The 24,002-nt window shown below is 41.4% G+C and overlaps 1 protein-coding gene across 1 annotated transcript in view; it reads left to right on the top strand.

Annotated features, from left to right (window-relative positions):
• The first annotated feature begins 343 nt into the window (after positions 1 to 343).
• The window catches only part of nkain2 (sodium/potassium transporting ATPase interacting 2), an 82,543-nt gene continuing 58,884 nt past the window's right edge, over positions 344 to 24,002 (top strand). The window contains exon 1 of the mRNA XM_035143856.2: positions 344 to 1,578. Coding sequence (XP_034999747.1) covers positions 1,525 to 1,578 — 54 coding nt within the window. The 5' untranslated portion in view covers positions 344 to 1,524. The remainder of the gene's footprint in view (positions 1,579 to 24,002) is intronic.

The following is a 24,002-nucleotide window of genomic DNA, read 5'->3' on the forward strand; positions in this document are numbered from 1 at the left end:
TGCTTTGTTGTCAAAGCACTTTGTAAACGTAAGGTGCTTTATAAATAAAGAGTATTATTTATCTTATTTTTAGCTTGTTAGATTATGATTGAGAAAAAAAAAATCACAGCGTTTTATTTTGAAAATCCCAACCGGAGGAGCCACGTGTTTACGCGGTGTTGACTTGACAGCTGGCAGGCGGGAGAGACGCTCCTCTCTCTCCCTCTCCCTCGCTCTCTCTCTCGCTCCCTCTCTCTGTCCATCCCGGTTCCCATTGTCTCCCTCTCTCGCTCCTTGAAGACAAACTAAACTTAGCCCTCGTTTTTCTCCGCTGCCTGTCTCCGCCTGTGCGTCACATCCAGAGCCTGTCCCCGTGGACACGCTTCTCTGTCTCCGCTTTCTTGTCCAACATTGTAGAGGGATGGACCGGAGGAGAGGCGGCGAATGAACCGAGCGACGGCTGACACAACGGCGGCTGTGTTGTGGAGCTGATGGGGGGAGATCGTCCGGAGGAGGAGGACTTATCACCCCGCTGAGACACAGAGATCAGCTTCCAGGGGCTGTTGACTCAACATCCCAGCAACAATTTGACCCATCGTCTCCCAGAGAGATACTGGATTGCAGCAGCAGGTTTGGAGGTTAAGAAAGAAAAACCCGCCGGTGTGAATGAACAGTAGATGATCATGTCTTCATGACTTCCCAGGAGAGGACAGGATCTGGTCCTTGAAAGGAGGCAGGGGCCACTTTCACTTGTTTTCTCCACCCTGAGACCGATGAGGCTCTTTCAATCCAAGTGATGCTCAATCGGATTACTGAAGAAGAGATTATATAATCTGGTTAACACGTCCGTCTAATCTCACCGTCTCTGCCTGTTGTTTTCTGTCTTTCGTTAAGTGGCCTCTGTCCAGGACCGTGCCAAGGATGCTACTCATGGAGGTCACCGTCGACCGGACTTTGTAGTCCACTAGGTGATGCCTGGACAAGTGGAGCCTTTGTGGACGTAACCGAGTCACTGTAACCTTTGTTCGATGCCGGAGTCCTTTCCTAATCCAAGGCAGTTCTATTCGAGACCCACATTATCAGAAATCTGAATTAATTAAGTGCTTAGACCAATCAGTGGAAATGCACCACGCCACCTGATTCATCTGGCTGCTAAACCGCCTTCAGTTGCAGAGGCTTGGGAAGGGTTTGCCCACAGAGCCAATCTCTGTAGATTTGCAGCGTGGAACAATTTGTGCACTCGAATCACCCCACCTTCCATCTTTGATCACTGACCCCATGGGTGTTGGAAATCCAGGGGACCACATTTCAGCCTGTTAACCTGTCAAGCGGCTCCTCCGTTTGAATGAAGTAGTAGCATTTTGTTCCCCTGAGCTCCAGCGAGAGTACAGGGGCTGTGCTCTGCTCTGCGCCTCTTGCCTGGGCTGCCGGCCAACCAGACGGCCCTCCGGGGGCTTGGATTTCGAACGTCCTGCTGGAGATTTGGGAGTTACCCAGAGTTTCCTCACCACGTGGGCCACGGGAGAGAAGAAGGAGGCGGACACCATGGGGTGCTGTAGTGGCAGGTGTACCTTGGCCTTCATCTGTGGCATGCAGCTGGTAAGTGTTAAGATTGCTATTGATCCTTCAGGAGGGTAGCTATTCAGGAAAATCGATCAAGAGAAAGAAAAGTTTTTTTTTTAAAGAAATCTTGTAAGAATTCAACAGAAAAAAATCAACAAAGAGACATCTTTACCCCGGTGACTTGACATGAAGGAGGGGGCGGGTGGATGGAGTGGAAAAAATGGATGAGTGAGAGGTCAGATTTCAGAACTTAATAGGCGTGTAAAAAGTCATGATACCAGGTAGGGTCTGCGTTGAGGGATAGATTGACGAATAGGTGAAGTGAACGGATGAATGGCTGTTGGTGGGAGCTCTAAGATAGATGGAGGAGGCATGGAGTGATGAATGGAGACACTGGAGAAAAAAGAGGTATGGTTGGATGGATGGCAGATAGATGTACGGAGCGGGTACATGTGATTTATGGATAGAAATGTATGGATTAAGCGAACAGGAGGAATAGACTCGATATTTACTGATGGTATCAACTGCTGCCATTCTCTCTGTGTGCCTGTCTCCCTTTGTATCTCTCCGTCTCCCTTCACCATCTGTGTCAATGGCAACTGGTGCCAGGCAAGACAACAGGGAGGGAGGGATGGGTCTGTAGGTGCATGTGAGGATGGGCGAGATCGAACGACAATTATTTCACGATTATTCAGTCCTGTAAATTCTCAATAATCGATGGCGAGTCCCTTTTTGCTTTCTCGAAGAAAAGTGACCAAATGTAGGTGATCTTGTGGCAGGTTAGTAATTTTCAAGGACAGATGTAGTTCAGTGGATGTGAGTAACGGAGAAGTCTTCATCTGTGTTCAGCAGCCTAAGTAGATATTTGTGGTTAGGGTACGTGGAAAAAAAAACAACCCTAACATATTATGGCCGAATAAAGTTGATATTCAAATATAGACAAATCTACTAGCAGTCGCTGAGTTGCTTTCATTTGTCATTTGAAAGCCTCAAGTTTGTTGTTTTGTCCAACGCCATCTCGGTCTTTTGAAATCATAAGTAATCCTATCTGGAGGAGCAGATGCCACGTGCGACCTGCAGCCATTGCACGGTACTAGCCGTCAGTTAGTCACATGATATCCATGCCCCACAGCATACTGTCCTTTATTGTCTATTTTACTCTAAATGGCACCATAATTTAATGAATGAAAATCATGCTGTATTGAATAAAACTTTAAACTAGTGATTAAGACCATAAACTCCGTAGGAAAATGTTTACTGACGTCGTGAATCAAGTGAGAAGTAGAGTAGATGTCAATAGAAACCCTCTGCTGGCCATTCAAGAGAAAGCAGGTTTGACTTTACAGACTCAAAGTCTACATCCATTTTTGCATACACTTTAGGATTTAGAACTCAAGCACCAGTGTTTGCTCTGTTTAACTTTGTTTTTGGTCTCCATCATCTACTAAAAAAATCCAGCTTTTCAACTGCGAAATTCTCCCTTATGTTCACAGGCTAAATGCGAACTTTGACTTTCCGTCATCGGCTGCTGGGCAGGTAGCGCTCACTGGCTCAGAACGCTGCCTCTGTTGGGTTGGGTTATACATTTGTTCGGGCTTGTCACTATGAGCAACAGCTTTCACATTACATGCAGTAATTTGCCCCATTATTCATATAAATATTTTAGTCAGTGCAGCTTTATTAAACCAAAAATATCTAGGACACACAAGACATTTAGATTAAGATACACGACTAGTGCTTGTTTCCCGGCTGTGAAAAGTTGCTTGCTTGCTGTTGCTTCTTCGATCACGGCGAAGCTCTTCTCCTTGAATACCTGTTAACAAATTAGCATTATTGCTGAACATTGACCGAGACCAATAACTGCGACTGTAGAGCAATCAGTCCAGGCAGGATTCTCTGGAGGATGCCCTGGGAAATAAAGGAAATCGCTGCCTCAATTGGAAGAAGAGGAAAGAGGTTTTGTCAGAGAGGGACCACTCATGTCAAAATATATCCTGAATTTCTTCAAACCAAGTGTGCACAGCAACAACGGATGGTGTTTTAGAAAATAGATTGGGACTACACCATGCATGTGCACTGACTATTATTCATGAGAGTGCTTATGCTGTAGCATTCTCAGCTCGTGGAGTCATGTACAGTAAGTGTGTGCAAACTTAAGACCTATTGTCATGTTGAATAGGGCACTGTAGCTGACACAATACCCTGTGTGTGTCTGCACGCATGTGTGTTTGCATTCAGTGCAACAGATACATGAAAGGCACCTAATTTGCTGTGAATGACCCTTTCTGTGTAAGTGTACGGTTGAGGAAGGCCCATTGTGCTTTGAAATGGGACATTGCTGCGCACATTATCATAAAAAGTAAAAATGGAACAACGGCTGTTTAAGTCAACATGTCCACAGTCCCAATGCCAATGAGATTTTCCACATGTGTGTACAGGCATGAAACACATCATTGTGCTGTAAATGGAGATGCTGGGTTTTTCCATGAGCGAAATAGAGGGAGTGTGTTTGTGTGTCTGTGTTTGTGTGTGTCTGTGCTTGTGAATGAGATGCTGTCATAGTGATAGTCATTGTGTCTAATGTGGTGGAACTAATGCTATGCCATAGTCAACAACATGTTTTGCTCTGCTAACTGTTGTAATAGCTAAGCCAGCTGATACCACCGCTGGCTGAGCCGGAGGTCTAACACTACTGTATTTTACAGTTTGGCCATGCACAGTTAGCTCGGTTATAGCTGAAACCATTTAGACACAGGCCTCCTGATGGTGTCTTCACAAGACGCACAAATTCTGCAGACTGTGAAGATGCAATTTTACAGATATTGTTAAATTGTTTACGCAAGATCTAGGTCTGTCATTGCTGTTATTACTCACAGGAAACCACCCGGCCCCCAGTCGAACAGTCAGACAATTTTCACCACAATTTATAATTCAGCCCTTTTCTCTGCTGGAGACCCCCAGTTGGAGGTGACTGGTTTTGCCACGTGAGCTTCCACATTAATAGTTGACCTCACAGTGTAGAAAACAATGCAGGTCAGTGCGGCGTCTTATGTAGCGGAACTGATATCTAATGTCACTTCTAACAGCAGTTTTTCTCCTGCTTCATTAGCCGAGTTAATTGCAGAGATATCTGATGTCACCATAGCTGAGCAGGGATCAATGATCCAGGTTGGAGAAAAAGTACGTCTACTTCCTAGCTGACGTCACCATGTGCCAAGTCAATTAGTCCCACCAGAGGAAATTACGCTGGGTTGTAATTCAAATTAGATCAAATGTTGTGTATTCCCATGTATGATGTGCATGAGTTCAATTTATTAGTTCACCAGTCAATTTTAAAGACTTGTGTCTGCTTTGCTACAATAGCTATTGCTGTTGGTTATTTACAGGCTTGGATTTACCCCCTTGTCGCTTTAAATATTTAAAAACAATGAATGATTTTTGTCTTCATCGTTAAACAAAATATATGTATTTAAGTCTAATGCTTGACATTGATGTTTAAAGTTTATGAATTTACGTAGTTCATGACAATTTGACTTAGGCCCTATGGATCTGATGCAAGTATCTTTGCTAGTTTCACACTGACGCATTTGTAATTTTCCCGTCCAGTGACCATGTTAAAGAACAAATTCCCTTTCCCATCTGGGAAATCTTCCATTTTAATTGCAATCTGTCAAGGTGCGAGCATACCTGGCTTTTAAAGGCAATAGCAGATGACACTTTGATTGGTTTATTGCATGTTACATCCCAAACGCACTCATGAACAATTATAACCCTGCAGAACCACGAGCTTGGTGTTTTCTGCCATTTAACAAGCAATAGTGAATTTGTACACGCTCTTAATGCATTTCAGCCCATGCACTCAGATTGTAAAAATAGAGACCTCAATGTCAGTATCTCAAAGGACATGTTGACCAAATATTTAAAAAATCATACACGGAAAGAAAATTGTTGACATTGTGAGAAATGCACTTATTTGCTTTCTTGTCAAGAGTTAGATGAGAGGATCAATACCACTCTCGTATCTGTATGCTACTGCAAATACAAAGTTACTGCCAGTTAGCTTAGTGTAGCATGAAAACTGGAAACAAAACCTCTAAAGCTCACATACACAATATGTCTTGTTCGTTTAAAATGACAAGTTGGAGTTTGACAGCCAGTTTAATATTTTTTGGCAATGACATCAGTCTTTTTGTCAATGTGAGGTTACCAGGCAACCAGTGCAAAATTCCAGTAAGTCCCTGTATCTGGCCAAGAAATAGTCCCAAACAGTTGAACCAAAAAGATATGATACAGAAATGAGTGGTATCCATATTGTTGTTTACAGTCAGTCTTGACAACCAAGTCAATAAGGGTGGGTCCCAAAATTTTGAACATTTTCTCAAAAAGTCCTATTTTTGAAAAAGGGGATATTGAAGTCAGCATGAGTTGGAAAATAGCAGTGGCAATTTTCTTCAATACTAATTTTACTTCAGTTCAACCTCCAAGGTAGCAACAGTGATATTATGGGGAGAAAGATGAAACACATACCCAGGGTGTCATGTCAAAGTGTGTCATGGTGCGGTGAGCAGAACAGAGGGGGAGGTTATAAAGTTGGAACAGGCACAGAAAAGACGAGAGCATGATGATGGCAGCATGTTAGATGTTGTTTTTACCAACACCTTTGAACACACACACACACACACAGATAGATACACATATGCCACTGGTGACTCACTTGCTGTGGCAATGGTTGTGGTCCTTGTTGCTATATCAGTCCGCACACCCACTGGCTGCTGTCACAAAGATGATGACTAAATAATCCAATGGCGTGATAGGTAACAGGATGGCAACTGGTGTCCTCGCTCCATTGGCTGGTTCAGAGGAGCCTGTGCAGACGGTAGGTGGGTGTTAATGTTGATGCAATGTTAATTATGTTGTTGGTGTGTAAGTTAATTGAATAGATTGGAGCAGAAGTAAAGCCCCATGATTCAATGTAGCGCACAATCATGGTGAGATGATAATCAATTATCCAGTGGAGTAAAAATACAATTTTGGTAATTTTCCAAAAGGACATTTTCAGAAACATCTATCATGAGACAAATTGTTTAAAATACCGATCTTAGTACAAGTGTCGAAGGCAAAGGTTGTTTACATGAAACAAGTTTGACCGAACAGGTTGACCATACAGCAGCCATAGGCTATCTGAGACACAGTGTTTGTCTGTCTGTGGCAGTACGTTCCTGTGACATTTCCACCACTGAGGGACATAATGAATAATTTACCACATGGAGGCTGTGCCATGAATGCAGAAATCGTACCTCTGCATGTGTGCCGTGTGGTACCTGATTGCAAAACAGTGACTGTGCAGACATTGACACCCAGAAGTCAATACCGATCATGATGGCGTTTCGGGGCAGAATCAATCGATGAAGACATGTTGGATTTTCAAGAAACACAGTTAAAAGTTATTTTGACTCGGAAATAATCCACAACTCGTCAATTTCCAAATCAAAATATGAAATTAAAAACATCCACTGGTGACACTGGTTTAATAATATATGTTGAATCAGTTTCCACTGGCATAAATTCTCCATTATCATTGCTGTTTTGCAAAAAAAATGTCTCCCTCGCTGTCTGATTCTTGCTCAGCCCCCATATCATTTTATTAGCAATGTTCAGTCTCTGTTATTTTTGCAATACGCTTCCATCACTTGCTGTCGGTTTTTCAGAGTTTTGAAGCAAATCCATGTGGGGGTAGTTTCAGTTAAAAGCAAAGGCGGCTCCTGCACTCTGACAGCAAACATAATCTTCAGACCTCCGTCCTCATCAGCTCAACTCTGTGAGATAAAAAGGCTTTGCTATCCTTTATAGAAAATGCCGCGTTCAACGAGGGACACACACAATCTCGGCTCCGCGTCTATAGATTTTCTGTCGCGCTGTCTTTTACGCAGTCTCTAATTTGTCAGTCTCTCTACCCCCAGGTCTCTTTCTTTTTTTATGTATGCCCCCTTTTCTCTGTGTATGTCTTTTTTCGGCCTTTTTCAGTTCTTAATCGGATCCACTTCTTGTTTCTTTATGTTTTTGCTCAGAGGAAATGCAGTCATCACACCTTGGCAACACAGACTTGTTTAGCAATTCATTCAACGTGTTCAATAGAGTCTGTGCACAAAACAAGCTTTCACCTACTGGTCCTGTTCAGGTGGTTCCATTTCGCCAACTTAGTCCAACATCAGACCTGAGACAGATCCACACAAGCTGCAGTCGTGTTGTCCAGGTTGTTCTTGGTGAATAAGGGGTATTAGACTTAAAAGCCTTTCAACTTTTAACAAAAAGCAATGTAATTTTAAACATTGAGACCTTCATTTCACATAGAATCAGACCAAAGTAGGTGTATGCCTTTGGTGGCGGAAATTTAGGCCATTGCTTGCTGATTTTTTATCAGTTACGGATAGTAAGCTTAAGCAAACTCCTTCAGGTAACTGTGAATGATAATGGTGGCAGTTCACACCTTCGCTCTTATATTTTTGGATTTGAAAAGACTAAAACAAAAAATTATGCGGCGCACCAAACTTGCTTTAAACTAAAGTTTGAGTTTGGCATAATCAAAAGTGACTGTGTCTGGAAAACCTTTCTAGGCTGTATCACGTTGTCAAAAATTGACTGTTGAAAAGCTGTCAAAAATGAAAACTTCTTACATCTAGAAAGTCGGGAGTTGTGACACATAGTGAGCAAATAATGCTGTACAATGTGAAATCTTGCCGGCAGTACTCATGCTGTTTGTGTTGTAAATGTAATACCATACTTTGTTGTGCTGGAAAAAAAAAATCAATCAGCCTAAGGAAATCCATCATAAAGCTGTCAGCAAACAAGGCACACTTCTTCACAACCTGGACTCCTTAAATTCAGTCAATACATTAGGGTTTGGAAAAGACCAACTTTTGAAATGGAAAATATGTGGTAAAGAGTATTTTTTCTGTGCTGGAATGTGTCCAAGGGACGTGCAGAGGACAGTTAGAGCGTCCCAGCCTGGATGTTTGACTGCAGCAGCCTGATGACAAGGTGCATCACAGAACATCTGTAGGTGACAGAGCTTCTCTCCCATGACCCTTCACCAATTGATCTCTGATGGCTCAGATAGAGTAACGGAAGTGTGTGGTTGTCCAGTGTTTGTGCGTCTACTCTTAGCTCCTGGTGTCATATTTAAGTCAATTGGTCGCTTGTGCCACTGAGAGCTGCAGACCCTTCACATGTCTTAGTGTGTATTCCATTAGCATCTGCTGTTCAATATCTTTTAACGTATAGAGATTTCCTTACATTTGCCTTATCTTAAAGACTTAAACATGTCCCTGTGTTTTCTGTCTATTTAACATAATATCTTTTTTACATGAACATTATTTACATTATTAATTTAAATATTTGCCAAGGTCATGAAATTTCAGGAAAACAGGTTTGTCAAGAAAATCATTTTCAGTGTGGGTTCCTCAGAACCAGGCCTTAAGGATATAATGCATTACTAGACTATGTATTAATATGTTAACTTGATAAGGACAGAGCACATTAATAACGGTAATATAAAAAAAAAAAGTAAGAATGCTCAGAGTATAGGAAGAATGCTAATTTACATCCGTTGTCATCAGTTAAGCTAGCAGCTCTAAGAGATTTAATGACTGTTTATCCAATGGCTTCATAAAGCTCACAGCACTAGAGTAAAAGTAAAAGGACCACCCATGTCAGTAGGAGTCATGAATGCCAATACATTTTATCAAGACAATCTGTTACTGCTATATGGCTGAAATTGTGCAATTCTCATTTTGATTGCAATAATTTACTGTACGAGTTACTTTGGAGCCATAAAGGAGCTGTAAACTCGACGAGATAGCAAATAGGTAATTTCTTGGCAGAAGCACAAATACCGCAATGTGAGTGGCAATTCTTGTTGGAGTGCCGGTTCGTATTCTCTGGAGTCTTGTGGTCTTAGCTGCAGCATGAAAAGGAGAGTTTGTGAGATGTGGTTGTGTGATGAATGTCTCTGTTGCGTTCAAAAGTTGAAGAACTCTTAGCACAAGACGGGATCACCAGCACCAGACTCACCACTTTACTAGTATTGTTGAAAGTTTTCTCATAAACTCCAATTTTCCACTCTAGATGTTTTTATTGAAAAAACAACATCAGTTTTTTCTCTCGGTTGAGATTGTGGGATGTGTTGTTAAAGCATTCAGGCTCACAGAGAGGGTGCAAAACCACGATACTGTATCAACTCACACTGTCATTGTGAAAACAGTGTGTGGAAGAGTGGAATCGGTAAAAAATTTAATCTTTTTTATTTGAGTTGGAGAAGCTGACTCAATCTACACTCCTCCACAGCTCAGTGGAGGCTGTAAACCGAAACCCTTACACAGTTGGATTATTTGTTGTGTAGTCTCAGTGATACTGACACACATGGTGTGAAATCACATCCACTGTGCAGACCACTGTTGTGACTCTATGTGGCAGTGGCACGAATCTGGACTGTAGCACACAATGTTATCTAACAGCAAATACGGTTAGTTATCACCAAGTAGTGTGGATGCAGTCTTAGTTCAGGCTTTCATTTAGGGCAGGCTGGACTTTAACTATATTCTTTCAAACCTCAGTTGCTGCAGTTTCTTCCTACGAAGTACAAATCAGTATTGCAGCAGTTTCTGAAAATATTTTTCCCTGCTCCAGTTCATGCAGTGGTGTTCCACTCTGAGGTATCGTTTTTATTACAAACATTCTTCAGATACAGACACCAGCTGCAGAGAGTACTTCAACCAGAGAACAGCCAAACCTTTCATTTTCGTATATTACAGAGGTAACGTTTATAAGCTATGACTGATGTAATCCTCCACCAGTGATGTCATTCATTTTACTGTTCTGTGTTTTCAATTCCTCTGCTGATAATTGTTTTTAGAAAAGATATAAGGTTTGGTTAAAGATTTGTTTAATGATAAAAAAGGAACATGCACCTTGGGAGTTGTAGTTAACTCACATTATGTTTGCAGTTACAGAAACCTTGTTATCAAAGTTTCCTAGGTTCTTATTTTGAATTGATCATAAACCATAAATGAAGATGGACGATGCATCTACATTTCCCCCCATCTTCCAGAAATCTAGCAAGGATATCCTGGATAAGAACGCTGCCATCTTGCGCCATTGATGTTATTTGGAGCCAGATCCTGAACGAGGAATGGAGCCACGATATTTAGGTCCTGCCGATAAACGTGCTCGACCAATCTTGAGTCAGTCAGTCGTGGTTTCATGATTTCTTATCAGTGTGATAAGAAAATGACAGAAACCATCTATGAGAAAAATTCATTCAACATGTATTTTCAGTTTTTGGTTTGGTCTATGTCCCGTCCAGTAACGTGGATAAGGTTTATGACCAGGTGTCAAGTGAGATGCTTTGGTCTCACTTTTCGGGGAGCAGTCATGTCTATGCTATTGATGAACTGGGAGAGTTTAATGTTTTCCTACTGCGAGTCATCTCTTATTGTCTAGAAAATGAATGAGACTTTCCAAAAATGAGTAGCAGTTCATTAGTGTTTACCGTCTCCCACGATTCTGCACTTCAGATGCAGGAAGTTCATCTTTATTTTATCTGTAATACAAAAAACAAAGAGGCAGCAAACACATCAATGTATGTGTTTTTCTAAAGAGGAAAAAACAACCAAGCATTGAAGCATTGGAAATAAAAAATGTTTTGAATCCTTCAAAGCCTTTATTTCATGTCATTAATGAGCGTTTTTATAGATGTAAATTTTCAAAGTAATGTTCACGACGTCCCCAAAATCTTCAGATGCTTTCATCTTAAGCTGCAGCTGTGGGGGAGACTGACTTCACTTTTGCAGCCGGTCTTATTCTCGTTGGCTTGTTGCTTCAGAGCAATCTGGTGGCCTATTTCAATCTTCCTGCATCATATTCCCCGAGTCCCGACCCCATCTTTGAAAATCGCCGCCGGCTTCGTATCGACACTCGGCAGCAGCGAGCGAGAGGAAAGTGAGGTGATGACATGCAACAAAGGTCACATCAGGGAGTGTGTGTATGTTCCCGCCGAGCTGCTAAATTGTGCATCAGCGGCGCTGGAAGCCGACCTTGTGCGTGACCACTGCTGATGGATGAGCTGGGATGATGTTTGGCCAAAGACTGCTGCCTCAATATTTACACACAGGCTGACAGGCGGTCTGACAAAAAGGGTGGACAGATAGACATATCGACAGACACCCTCTGTTTTATTTTAATGCACTTTCAGCTGCTGCGGTGCTGACTTCCTGTTCCTTGCTGGCTCCTGTATTGTTATTTACCCCTCAAGGTGAAACACTCCTCTATTGTTCTCAGAGAACTCATATCCTGTTGATGTAGTTGTTGCCGTTGTTGTTTTTGCTGCGAATTCTGATATCCCGCCTGCGCAGACATTTTGATCTTATTACATCAAAGGGGTGCTTGAATTATAATGACGAGCGACTGCAAGGCAATGCCTCGAGCTTCATTACACATAATCACGAGACGGAGAAATGACTGGTGTCAGATGATAACCTGCTATCTGGAGCGAAAACAACTGCGTTTTCTGAATGACACTGATGTTTTGTTGAGCAGGTTTCGGGGGTGGGGGAAAGGTTGCTCAGCAGAGAATGACGTAACTGACACTTTAAATTTAGCTGAAAAAGCAAGAGAAGTGAGTAACAGGGTTGTCATGTGGGAGCAGTGATAATATTTTTCATTTCTTTCAATTTCACTTGTCTCGCTTTTTTCGTTACAGAAAGGAATTATATTCAAACAATGGAGTTATGCTCCCATTAAGTTGAATATTCTTGTCCTCATAGACATTCTATAAAGATCATCACATTGTCCACAGTTAGATAAACATGGTCAGAAACTTGTAAATGTCTCTTATGTATTGTTATATTCTATGCATCGTCTTTCTTCTGCTGTTCCACTGTGCCGTCTTCTTTCTCTATCATTGTTGCTTTGTAATTTTTCTTTCTGTGTCTCTCAATCTTTCTCACGGGCTAGCGCTCTCTTTTATTCTCTCTTTCGCTGCTGTGCACAGTCTCTCCCGGGCCATTTGAGTTGGTCAGGGAGCTGTGAAGAGCCGTGAAAACGATGTCTGTGTGTCTTTGCGTCTGAATCCTGTTGGGAGTGCCTCTGTGTCTGTGTGTCTGTGTGTCTGCGACAGCGAAGGTAGTGGAGCGTGGTAAGTCTTGCTGTAGAAGCCCTTCAACTGGGATGAGGAGCCAAGGGAGGAAGGGAAGAAAGGATGGTCGGATAGATGTTCTCAAAGAGGATAAATGAATGTCTGTGCGTGGATCGATATTGGGATGGAGGGATCGAGAGTTTGGACGAATCAATGGAGAGAAGATGTCTGGGGAAGATGATTTGGGGAAGCAGAGGAGGAACAGAGGATAACGAGAGAGGATGGATCGATGACAGATAGATACTGAAGATGTATGGATGAACAGATGATTAATAGACGAATGGGTCGTTGAACACCGCAAAGTTTTCAGAAATGGGGATGGATGGCTGGCAGTGGTAAGAGCCAATGGGTGAGTCGGGTGTTGGCTTTGTGACAGTGGTGGTTGGACGTAGGATATGTTTGGGTTTGGGTTAAAGTCAAGGGAAATACAAATTGACATGAAAACAGACTTATATATCCCTCCATGCCCTGGCCCCCTCTCCTCCACCGCTATACACCATTGTCAGATATGAGTCTGCTCACCGTCCACTGTACCAGCCTGAGAATCTACATTGCCAGGGCCTCCAGTGTGGTCGCCCTCACCCTCTGGAACTCTCCATTCAAAGATCTGCAATGTCCCATTTCTTCTTCTTTTTCTTTTTTTCTTCTTTACCTTTAAAAGTCTTCTCAAAACCCACCTGTTCATAAACCTGTTCATGTCACCACTTGTTTCATTATCCCCAGCGGGTATTTCTACTTTAATTATCTGTCCTTCGTTTGTTTCATTTCTCATTTCCCTAACTTTGCAAAGTGGCCCTTGAAAGGTGCTATCTAGATGCAAGTCATTTTTATTGTTGTTGTTATTATTAGGGTAGGCCTATCCACTTGGCTTAAAGGTTGTGCATGCTGCTAACTTTGTCCACTACCCATTTCCACAATGGTGTGCACAAACCCAAACTTCTTTACCACTGTGGCTGTGCAATCACTCTGCCTCGTCAAAGCTTCAAGCCACATCTTTTTTATTTTATCAGATTTTATAGCCTTAATAGATTTACACCGTGGGTTTGACAATGTTTCATGATGAGATTTTATTTGAAAATGACCTCTTCATATTCAGATTTCTCTCCAGGCAGATGAATAGAGCTCTTGGAAGTATATTGCTGGGTAACAGACTGTAATAAATTGGTGACTAACTTACATTGAAGGGATGGTTTGTTTTCTAATCATATTAATACATTTGGAAAGTGTTGCTTATATTGCTGAAATGACAGTGACGGGGTTTTTTACAGTTGCCAAACTGAATAGAGGTGAAAGAGAGGAGAAACACATCTGGTTGATTAACAAGCTTTACCTCATTTTACCCTCCGCTGTGGAGAGCGGTGCTGATTTTGCAGAGACAGATACGTTAAGTACTTCATCACTGATGGATGGACTGCATCCATATAGTGCTTTTTCCAGTCTTAACGACCACTCAAAGCACTTTTACACTACGAGTCAAATTCACACACACATTCATGCTGTGCCTCTATATATAGTTTTTATCACAGCTGTCAAAGATTCACTGTTTTGCCCAAGGATACTTCGACATGTGGACTGGAGGAGCCAGAAATTGAACCCACTGACCCTTATGATCCAAAGGCCTCTTTCCACTGGCCAAAAACCCCAGTAGCACACTGTAACATCTGGCTTTTGTCTGCAATGGGAATGGATTCAATTGCCCTTTTTTCTTTGTCTTCTTTATTTTGGCAGTTTAGTCTAGCTGTTTCTGTTTTTTTCCAGTTATAGGATGTGCATTGTACTTCTGGGCGTAAATAACCATTAATGTTTGTTTATGTATAGTTTTTTACATCTTGGGAATAATGTGCAATAGTGATTTTGTTTTCTTCATATTATGCAAGACAGAGAGGTGAGAGAGATTCTCAGTTTCCGGCGCATTTGTGATATGTAACTCACCACTGGCAACGGGAAAGGAGTCACACGAAATCTGTACCTGCTAATTCAAAATCAAATTAAACATATACATAAACATTTTACACTAGGAATGGTTTACATTAATACTGACAAACAAGATAACACTCAAAAAAACAATCATAAAATAGTCAAAGTTGATCTTCAGTTTAAGAATTACTGCGTGACTTTGTGCAACGACCTGATTCTGCCGGTGGGTCACGCCTTAAAAGAGGTTAAGAACCACTGAGCCAGACCACAGGATGTATCCTCTTGATGCCTTCAGCTGTTTATTTATTCACACTACTCTCTCGTCTCCATCGCTCAAAAACTCTCTCCCATCTGATGTGAAGCCTTTCCCTTTGCTTTGATGTGATTGTCTGACAGTCAGAGGCAGTGGATGGAAGCCAGAAAAAGTGACAAAGTTTTGAGAGCGGGCCAAGACCGAGCGTTATTGTCTGAAAAAGTTACTGGCTAGAACGGTGTGCGTGACCTTTATTGATTTTTACCTACTAAAGATTTACCCTCAGTTGGTCAATACGGACTCTTCCACAGGTTCAGAGGATCGATCGATTCACACAAGGATCAAAGATCTAATTTTGAGCCTCGACTACATCCATCCCCAGGCTGTTGAAGAAACTACACACCCTGATACGTCCTTGTCCCGGGCGTAGTTCTATATTTTAGTATTAAGTGTTATCCATCATATGATTCAGGGAGACCGACCCTTTCTATCTGGTGAAGATGCACCATCCATGCATGTGTGTTATGTTGAAAATTTGCTCTCTTGAGATGCAGTTTAACACAATAAAATCCTATTCCTCCTCGTGTTACTTTAAACGTCAAGATGTTTCAGTGTCTTGGTTATTTTTGGCACTTCTTTGGGCTTCAGTGCAGCAGCACAACAGATGGTTTGCATGTAATCCCAAGGTAGTGTAGCAACACCCCCTAATGTTGTATTACCCATCACTCTCTCTTTGTACCTCATACATCTTTTTTTTAAAACAATGAATGCTTAAAAAGTCATAATCATGAGTTTACTTTGCAGGATAATTTAAAATCGGATGCTTCTCATGCTTATTACGTCATATTGTGGCTGTAAAGATCATATTAATGGCAGCTGCAGTCAGGGAATTGGACTGCCCTCTAATTTCAATTTGTGTGTGAAGCAGCGGTGAGAAGGAGCATTTAAGTGGAAACATTTTTCTCAGATGGGTTCATTATGGCACAATTACATTCTGCACAGAACCTTCAACTTGCGAATATGGGAGGTTTAATAAGCCTCTGTATCTCAATGATAAAATGCACCTCACAGAGTTTCTCCAGTTCCCACGCTTGCTTCCTATCTATGTCACATGTTTCTGGCCAGAGTGCCTCAAACATCTGGACCAGAGTGAGTTGGAGTTGTCATTATACAAATAAACTTTTCTTAACTAGGCCAAAAACACCCTCAAGTGGGACTAGAATAAATAATGAATGCTGAGACTGTGTGTGTCCAACACATTTTGGTCCGCTGGCACAATAAATGGCCGACTCAACATGTTTACAGGAACATCCACAGAGAGACAAGCTGCATGAAACACATAAAGACTTTCCCTGTGAAAACATGTCCTTTTTTTAACTGTACACTTTTGCCTTGACTCTTCTATGAGGGATCAGAATGTGTGCTCTTCGCCCGGAGCCGGGTCATCATCCCTCCCATTAATGTTTTTCTCCTTGCTCTGTCTGTCGACCACACTGTCCCCTGTGTGTGCAGTGTAATTGCTTGTGTTTCAAGCTATACCAGTAGTTAAGTAGCCAGGTTTAAAGGTTCAGTGTGTAGGATTTAGGGACATCTAGTGGTGAAGTTGTGTGTTGCAGCTGAATACCCCTCACCTCACCCTCCCCTTCCAAACATGACAGAGAACCTGTGGTAGCCTTCAACTTCAAAAGGTGTCTAGTTTGTCCAGTCTGGACTACTGTAAAAAAAAATGGCGGCCTCTGTAGAGAGGACCAGCTCCCGATGTAAATATAAAGTATTTAAATATAAATGGCCAATTCCGGGGTAAAGAAAAACAACAATTTATACAATTTAGATGAAACACACTAGTGAAAACATCGCTAGGATTATTTTAATATAAAATTTCACCAAAATCGTACACACTGGACCTTTAAAGTGAATAGTATAGTACAGCGCAATTATTATTCACCTTTTAGAGAGTTAGATGAAAAGATTGATGCCCACATACCTATTACAGGGCTGTCACTTTTTCCAAAAGTCTAGTTCAAATGAATTTGACATGACACAATTCGTTTATGCATGCAGTCAGACAAGGTTGAACATCTGAAGTTGTGCTGCCTCCTCCGCTGCATCACTTGGGTGTAAAGTTTTGCTGTCATCGAAGATTAAGGCAGCTGCATGTTATAAAGTCGACACACGGCCTTACCTTTGTTAGTCTCTTTGCCTTCTACAGTATAAAAACCCAAACACTTCCACACGCCACTTATCAGATGCTTTGGCGTCCTGAATGTCTGCTCAGGACGGCTTTGCTCGCTAGCGTCCTCCATTTTCGTAGCAAAACATTACTGGCTTATTTTTCGCTGATGGGTCAAGAAGGTGTGCAATAGGTCAAGCTGATAATCAACGGCCCCTGCTAGACGGGACAAACGACTCCAGATGGTCCAATGCGCTGTAGATTTTGAATTCCAACAGCTGCTCTTAAAACTAAGAACTTTCCCCTACGTTCAAATTAATGTTCAAATTGACTAGAAACTGACTAGAACCAATCAACCAGCCGATCAACAGATTTGGACTTTCTACTGGTAGAGGCATATTCCCCTCCTCTTCCAGTCTTTATGCTAAGCTAAGCTAATAGAATAAACTAATTGATTTATTTTACTACATTTTTCTGGTTTTCTACATCTAGTTACTTGTACCTATGTTTGTTTCTTCTGACTGACAAATGAAATAGTTGGATCTAAGTGTCAGGGATTAGTTTAAAATGGCAATCACTCATTGTTTTGTTGGATTTAGTTCTAAAAAATCCCCAAAATAGATCTATAAAAATACAAAAATAAAATAATGACACAACAGTGATTTGACAGATGCTTTTTTTGGTGGGTCTTTTTAAAAAAAAAAAATTGCTGTTTCCTGCGGTGGTCTCCTGTCGCTTTGCTAAACGCTACCATTAATATTTTGATCCAAAAATACATGACTTGGGTATTTGTTCTCTGACACGCACACACACAAAAATGAACACACATTGTCATGCAATCCACAATTTATTTTCCAGGCACACTGACATATCCTTGCATGGAGGAAGCTTTAAGGACTAGAGACTCAAGAGTTCAACATTATACATTCATGTTAACCTGTAATCAGTTTCCCTCCACCACTCATCCTCCTCTCCTCTCCTCTCCTCTCAGTATGAATTGATTCAGTCTTATTACCTTACACACCTGCTCTCTGGTTTGGCTCCACTCTTTTCTCCCTCTTTTACATAGACAAACACACACACACACACACACACACACACACACACACACACACACACACACACACACACACACACATACTACCACCTTCTATTTTCTTCCCCTGCTCCCTCTGTCACACTCACACAAATACAAACACACAGACACAGTAATCAGATCTGGCAATCTCTTGTATTTTTGAATACGGCAGCTAAAGTGAGATACAGATACAGTTTCAGCTTTCAGCTCTGCTCGGTATCAGCATATCATCCAAACTGCAGTCACGTCAAACCAAAATAGAAGCACAGAATGTTTTGGAATGTGGGAGAGACGGTGGTAGCATCAGGGTTTTTTTTCTGTTTGTGTGTGTGTGGGTGTGTCCACACATTGTCTTATGTATAGAACAACACTGTGCTCCATGCCATTAACAGTGACAGACTTGGAGCTTTAACTCCCACAGCGCCACCTGTTTAAAAACTGGCACATCCATGGCATCGTGGAGAAACGCTCAAGGCAAAAATACCATAAATGACGATGTGCTGTATATGAATATACACTGATCAACCACTACATTAAAGCAAGATACTGGTGTTGACCATAGACTGTATATATTGATGGATAACGTGTCTCTACTTCCTCCTGTTCAAAATTCAATCGTGATGATTCACCCATTTTTATAGCAAAAAACATTGTGAAATGATTACCCTAAAATGACAGAAACCATCTTTGATGTCTACTTTGACTCTTTCGTTTTGTGCATATCCCATCCACTAACATGGAGGAGTCTGGGTTTATGACCTACCAATTACGATGATTTGGCTTTACTTTTGGGGAGCTGTCATGTCGTCCATCTTCTGAAGACTTTCGCTGGTGACAGTGTAATTCTACGTTCCAACCTTGCCGCTGAGACGACAAAGTTGATGACAGGGATGATGACATGATGTCATTGAGGTGCAAGTGGGAGAGTTATTTTGTGCGTCCACCTCAATTATTGCCAAATGTCAGCTTTCATAAGAGGACCTGCAGAGACCGCTAGAATTCAGGAGAAAACCATTTGAAACGTCTCAAATTATAGCATTTGAAATTAAAAACACAAATACCTTCGCTCATCCTGGTATTTCTTGGGGACATAAGGGCAGCAACTAATCAGTGGCTCAGACGGCAATGCCTGGATTTTTTTTTTCACCTTTTCAAATGTGCTGGAGCTTTATTAAACTCCCCTCTTACTCTCAGCAATGTTTAATTTTCAGGTTGGTTGTGCTGTTGCATCGTAATAACTGTCTGCCTACTCTGCAGATACATGGGCGATACAAGACCACAGTGTGTGTGTGTGTGTGTGTGTGTGTGTGTGTGTGTGTGTGTGTGTGTGTGTGTGTGTGTATCACTGCCTGTTTTTATTGACTTATCAGTGAAGTTGATTACATTAGCAGCAGCAGTTTGCGGTGTGACATTTGAAATCCATCCTATACTGACACAAACTGTGCAGTTGAATCCATATCGCAGCGGGAGCAGTCGTAATGACACTGTGCATGACAGAGGCAGCCGATCTAAAAACTTTCAAATGAAAAGACAGAATCTGAACAAACATTAACACAAAGCGGGTCTTTCCTCCCTGAATCCGACCTAATCATTCACTGAGTCTGACGAAAGCAAGCCAATATCATTTTGCAATCTGTAGGCCGTTTGCAGTGCGGGCGACATGATGGATTGAAATAAAGGGAGACGATGTGTAATGCTGACACTGTCAGCTGTCCGAATCCCCAGAAAGGATTTTATGATTGATGGCAGGCAGTAGCATTTAGAAGTCTCACACCTCTGCACTGCACTCTCAGCACTCACTGTGATTACATCTGAGAGTGATTGTGCATGTGTGTGTGTGTCAGAGCGAGTGTGTACGAGAGACGTAGGAACAAGAGGAATCGAGCAACAGTGTTTGTGTGTGTGAGTCTGAAAGTGAGGGGTTGATTATGGTGGTGAGCGTGTGTGTAAAGGTGATGGTGCAGTCTGTCCATGTGTGTGTGTGTGTTGCTGTGGAAACCTGAGTGCTATAGTGATGATGGAGGGAGGAGCAAGTCAGGGACTGAGGGAAAAGAAGCGCGCGAATCCGAAGAAGAAATGGAAGGTGTGGGAGATGGATGGATGGTTAAATAAAGCTGCAGCAGATGGTGAAAGAGAGACAAGGTGGTGTGAAGGGGAGGAAGATAGAACAAATGGGATAAGGACAGAAGTGTACGGGGAGGAAGGAAAGAGAGGGAAGGAGTAATGTTGGAGCAGAGATGGGTCACAGAGGGAGGTGGAATGAATGTACAGGAAGGAGTGAAGGACACATTAAGGAGTGGCAGAAGGGAGTAAGAAGTTGAGATTGAGAAAGGGAGGGGAGGAGATGGGATATGTGCTCATGGGTGGGAAGCGTCAGAGCTGCCTTTACTGCCACTGGTGTAGTTAACCTCCTGTTTTGTCACACAAAAAGTGAGTGAATGACATTTCTGCTGAAATGAGAAAACCACATTTTTAGATGTGGGGGGTTTTTCAGTTTTGGTAATGGTTTATTATTATCTGCATATGTGCCACCAAAACAAATTACAAACCACTGTAGAGACATACATATGATTTATGATATGACAAGTAGAGCACGACCAATTTGTTATTGGTCAAAATGAACATTTCACATGCATATTTGCTGATATGCGCTGATACGACAACTTTTATTTTACAGAATAAACAATGCAGAAAAGATACACATTTAGGTTTACATTGTACGGAAAAAATGTTTATTCAAGTGCAATATATGAATTTTTTTGTGTATTTATTTATATTTAAGTTTATTGTTAAGCTGTTAAGTATCAAGCCTCTGCCAATATATCTGTATCTGAATTTTTTTACTCCCTTAGTTTAGCTCTAGTGCAAATGCTCTGGATAAGATTTGATTTTTGAGGCTCTAAAACAACTTAGTTTGGTTCAGGATTTCATAGTGTGGGGTAAAATAAGTCCTTTGTCACCATTTAGAGCTAGTGTTGCCATGGTTACAGCAATAAATTCAAAGTTGAGATTATGGAATAACAAAAAAAAACATGTTAGTTTGAAACAACAAACACTGGTCTCTTGTGCTATGTTTTGGTGACCCATTTATTCACACCACCGTATAGCTGCTAAAGTGCGGTAAAGAATTCGCCCACTCGCAACTTCAATACTTGAAACTATAACTCTTTTGTTTTAAACAATGTCTTTACAAAAGACTTTGTGAATGCCCTAGTATTGTATCTAAGGGCTCAACCTACCAACAGATTCCATTGTTAATGCCCAATGGCCTGGCGCAGGCGCCTGGCGGGCGAACCACCACCTGCATCTCATCCAACTCCTGTTTCTCACAGTGTTCTCCGTCTCTCTCTACTGTCGGGATCTAACAAAAGCAAGATAAATCACAATATGGCTCAACCAAAAAGTTCCTTGTATGTAACATCTCTAATGACTAATGAGTTTTATTTGAAGTCCAAAATACACCTTTTCTTGAACTTCATTAATGTGAGACTGTTGAGCATATTTAACAATAAAGGGTCCACATTCTGTTTTTATAAAGTTACACTCACTTTGTTGTTTTGTGTCATTACAGATGTTTCCTTGAAAAATTATGGAATAATTACTGACTTTAAACTCTCAAGCTCACAACGTTTGTTAGATTCTCTTTTTGTATTATAAAAAAATGCTAATTTTAACCCTCAAAGTGATTGTGTATGTGCATTAATTCCTCAGATACTTTGCGTGTGTGTGTGTGTGTGTGTGTGTGTGTGTGTGTGTGTGTGTGTGTGTGTGTGTGTGTGTGTGTGTGTGTGGGTGGGTTTGTCCCCGACTGTGGTTTCAGATAGAGGGTATGTGACAGGGAAAACACAAGGCTAATGAAGGCCGTTGTGTGTGTGTGTGTGTGTGTGTGTGTGTGTGTGTGTGTGTGTGTGTGTGTGTGTGTGTGTGTATGGTTTTCAGCAGAGTCAAGAGGACACAGCAGGATAGGTGAGATGCCACTTAACTAGGTGTGTGTGTGTGTGTGTGTGTGTGTGTGTGTGTGTGTGTGAGCGGGTAAGTGAGTGTCGTCCCAGGTCCCAGCGCCATCTGCGTTCAAACCAAGGGACAAAACCCTTCTGCAGCTCTGTTCTGATAAACGAGTTATTGATGATGTACATTGCAGTTATGGGTGTGCTGCTATTTTTTTCCCCTGTTTGTAACTGAGCAAACACAGAGCAGACAACCAGGCAAAAACCACTCAAGGTCTGGAAACACCAGAAAGGGATGCGGCGAAATTAATCTGCACCCATTGAAATATTTGTTTCTCCAAGTTTGTTGACACAGTGACAAGATTTGTGGCATCTAGAACTAGGAATAGCTCTTTTGTCATAGTGGTGTTCATGCAGTTTATACTCTTGTATACAGTGCTGCATCTTGCTGCATAAGTTGAAATGAGCAAATGTAAAATATTTGGCTGTAGCATTGACTGACTGGGTTCAGGAAAGATCCACAGGTTCACTTAGTTCCAATGAGAGATAATCCATGCTGGATCAGTGGAAAACATTTCAGCTGCTTCAAAGCGTTATTGGTTAAAACTAACTAATTAACTAATTAAACTGGGTGGTTTGTGTGTCTCTGTACGCCATTGTAAGTACTTGTCATAGTTTGTGAGAGAGAATTGTACTTTTGTACATCAGGGTGAACTTTCATTCATGTCATATCAGTAAAAATGTTCTACATTTGAACCATGACCTTCAGTATTTGGATCACAATGTAAATATCTAAACTCTGTGAGATTAACTTGTCCACAGCTGACTTATTCCAGTGTGTTAATCAACACTTTAAATATCAGTTAGGATTCAGTGGATCATATTCAGTGTCACTACCATATTTTAGGGCGGCTGTGGCTCAGGAAGAACAGCGGGTCGTCCACTAATTGAAAGGTTAGTGGTTCGATCCCAGGCTCCCTCATTCTGCATGCCGAAGAGTTATTAGGAAAGATACCTAACCCCAAATTGCCCCTGATGGCTCTACCGTCAGTGTTTGAGTGATATGTGACAGAGAACGATGCACTGTATGAATGTGTGTGTGTGTGTGTGAATAGCAAAACTGTGCTATGAAGCATTTTGCTTATCAAGATATAATATAAAAAATACATCTGCTAATAAAAATGCAGAGCCCCCCCAAAAAATGTATAAAGACATTAATAATAAATACATTTTGAACTAAAGAAGAATTATAACTATTGTGAATGTTTCCGCATTCAAATGAAGTTATTTTTCTTGTAAATATCTCATACCATTCCCCATTTTTAAGGAAATACACATTTATCTAAAAGCTAAGAAAAAAACAACAACATTGCATCCTCACCATTCTCAATGCGCTCCGAAATCTGTCATCGTGAAAGGTCCGAGGTCTTTAGCAGCTCCACTTCTTGTTGGTGCTCCAGAAGCAACACATTTGCATATTGGGGAGAAAAACATTGCACAATTTTCTTTCCTCTTTTATTTTATATCAGTGTGTCAGGGCTCAGGCAGGATTCATTTCACTACTTTTTCAGCTTCCAATTTTCAGGAGATGAAATGAGATCTTTTTGAAACTTTTCTCAAAAGTCGAGCCCCAGATTCTGCACCCTTAAATTAAATATTCATACCGAACTGACTTTGCTGAAGTTTGCGTTGCTGTGCAGTTTTTCTCTATCATTACTGATGTGGGAAACATTTAACATTAAGAACCAGTGGCCCAGTGCTGGCACACAATCCATAGCTCAACACGACACGTGCCCATTACAGGAAAGTGATTTGTGTATATTGTATGTAATTTATGTACCTAAATATTCATGCAGCAATCAGGCTAAAGATTGTCCTTCCGACTCCTTGTAATGGCTGCAAGC

Source organism: Hippoglossus stenolepis, chromosome 20 (assembly GCF_022539355.2).
Source record: "Hippoglossus stenolepis isolate QCI-W04-F060 chromosome 20, HSTE1.2, whole genome shotgun sequence".
Taxonomy (NCBI): Eukaryota; Metazoa; Chordata; class Actinopteri; order Pleuronectiformes; family Pleuronectidae; genus Hippoglossus; species Hippoglossus stenolepis.